This window comes from Mus caroli, chromosome 8, assembly GCF_900094665.2.
Source record: "Mus caroli chromosome 8, CAROLI_EIJ_v1.1, whole genome shotgun sequence".
Classification (NCBI taxonomy): Eukaryota; Metazoa; Chordata; class Mammalia; order Rodentia; family Muridae; genus Mus; species Mus caroli.
Window position 1 is genome coordinate 16,998,664 of NC_034577.1, and position 902 is coordinate 16,999,565.

At 42.0% G+C, this 902-nt stretch overlaps 1 protein-coding gene across 1 annotated transcript in view; it reads right to left on the reverse strand.

Moving 5' to 3' along the window:
• The window catches only part of Smim19 (small integral membrane protein 19), a 13,637-nt gene extending 13,108 nt beyond the window's left edge, over positions 1-529 (reverse strand). Inside the window, exon 1 of the mRNA XM_021170841.2 lies at positions 164-529. Coding sequence (XP_021026500.2) covers positions 164-173 — 10 coding nt within the window. The 5' untranslated portion in view covers positions 174-529. The remainder of the gene's footprint in view (positions 1-163) is intronic.
• Between the last annotated feature and the right edge of the window lie 373 nt (positions 530-902).

The following is a 902-nucleotide window of genomic DNA, read 5'->3' on the forward strand; positions in this document are numbered from 1 at the left end:
TTTGAAATGCTACTGAAGTTTCCAAACTGTAGCTGTCATTCAGATGAAAACAACGGGACCCTTCCAAATATAGACCCAGACAAGGGCTGGGATTCTGAGGGCAGCCTCTCNCATGACATCAACCTAGAAGAGAACAGGCACACACTAGCTGCTCATCCTGTACCTTCCAACATGCCTGTCCATCGGGAGCTGGACCAAGCTTGGCCGGTTTACTGAATCTGGCTAAAAAGAAGTAATGAGATTAAAAGTGACTTTGCTCCGTAGTCATAATCACACATTCTTTGGAGAAATTCCCACAGAGAGCAGGGGTGATAAACACAAGTGTAGCAAAAGAATAAAGGTTTCTTATTCTAGTTTGAGAGCTGAATTTTTCCCTGAGGGCAAAGTTCTTCCCCGTGTTGAACACAAAAGGGATGTCTGGAAGTAATTCAGACAGTTTTAGGCAGGCTACAGGTATTGGTATAAACACTGGTCTTGTAAAAATATTTTGGTCAAGGAACAATGAACAGAATTTAACTGTAAAAGACTTAAAACTTTACTATCTAGATATTAGGGTAGACCTAACTCCCAAATATTAATGGCCGTAGCGATGGGCTTTTGGTTGTGTGGGAAGAACAGGNTAGTTGGCAGAGTCACNTGTNCAAATCTTATCTTTTACCTCCAATTTCAGGGGNTCTCTGACTTTTTTTGATTTATAGTAATCAGACTATTTTAGACGNGGACTTCCGGAAGACCAAACGCTAGAACTGCCTTTAACCTGTGGCACTTTAGACCGTTGTAAATGCCATGATCCTAAAATGGCAATAGCCATGATCATATTTGGTAAAACCCAAGTGTCTGACTGGAGATGGTACCGAGAGCACAGACCATAAAGCGTTAACAGTCATCGCCCTCAGAACTAC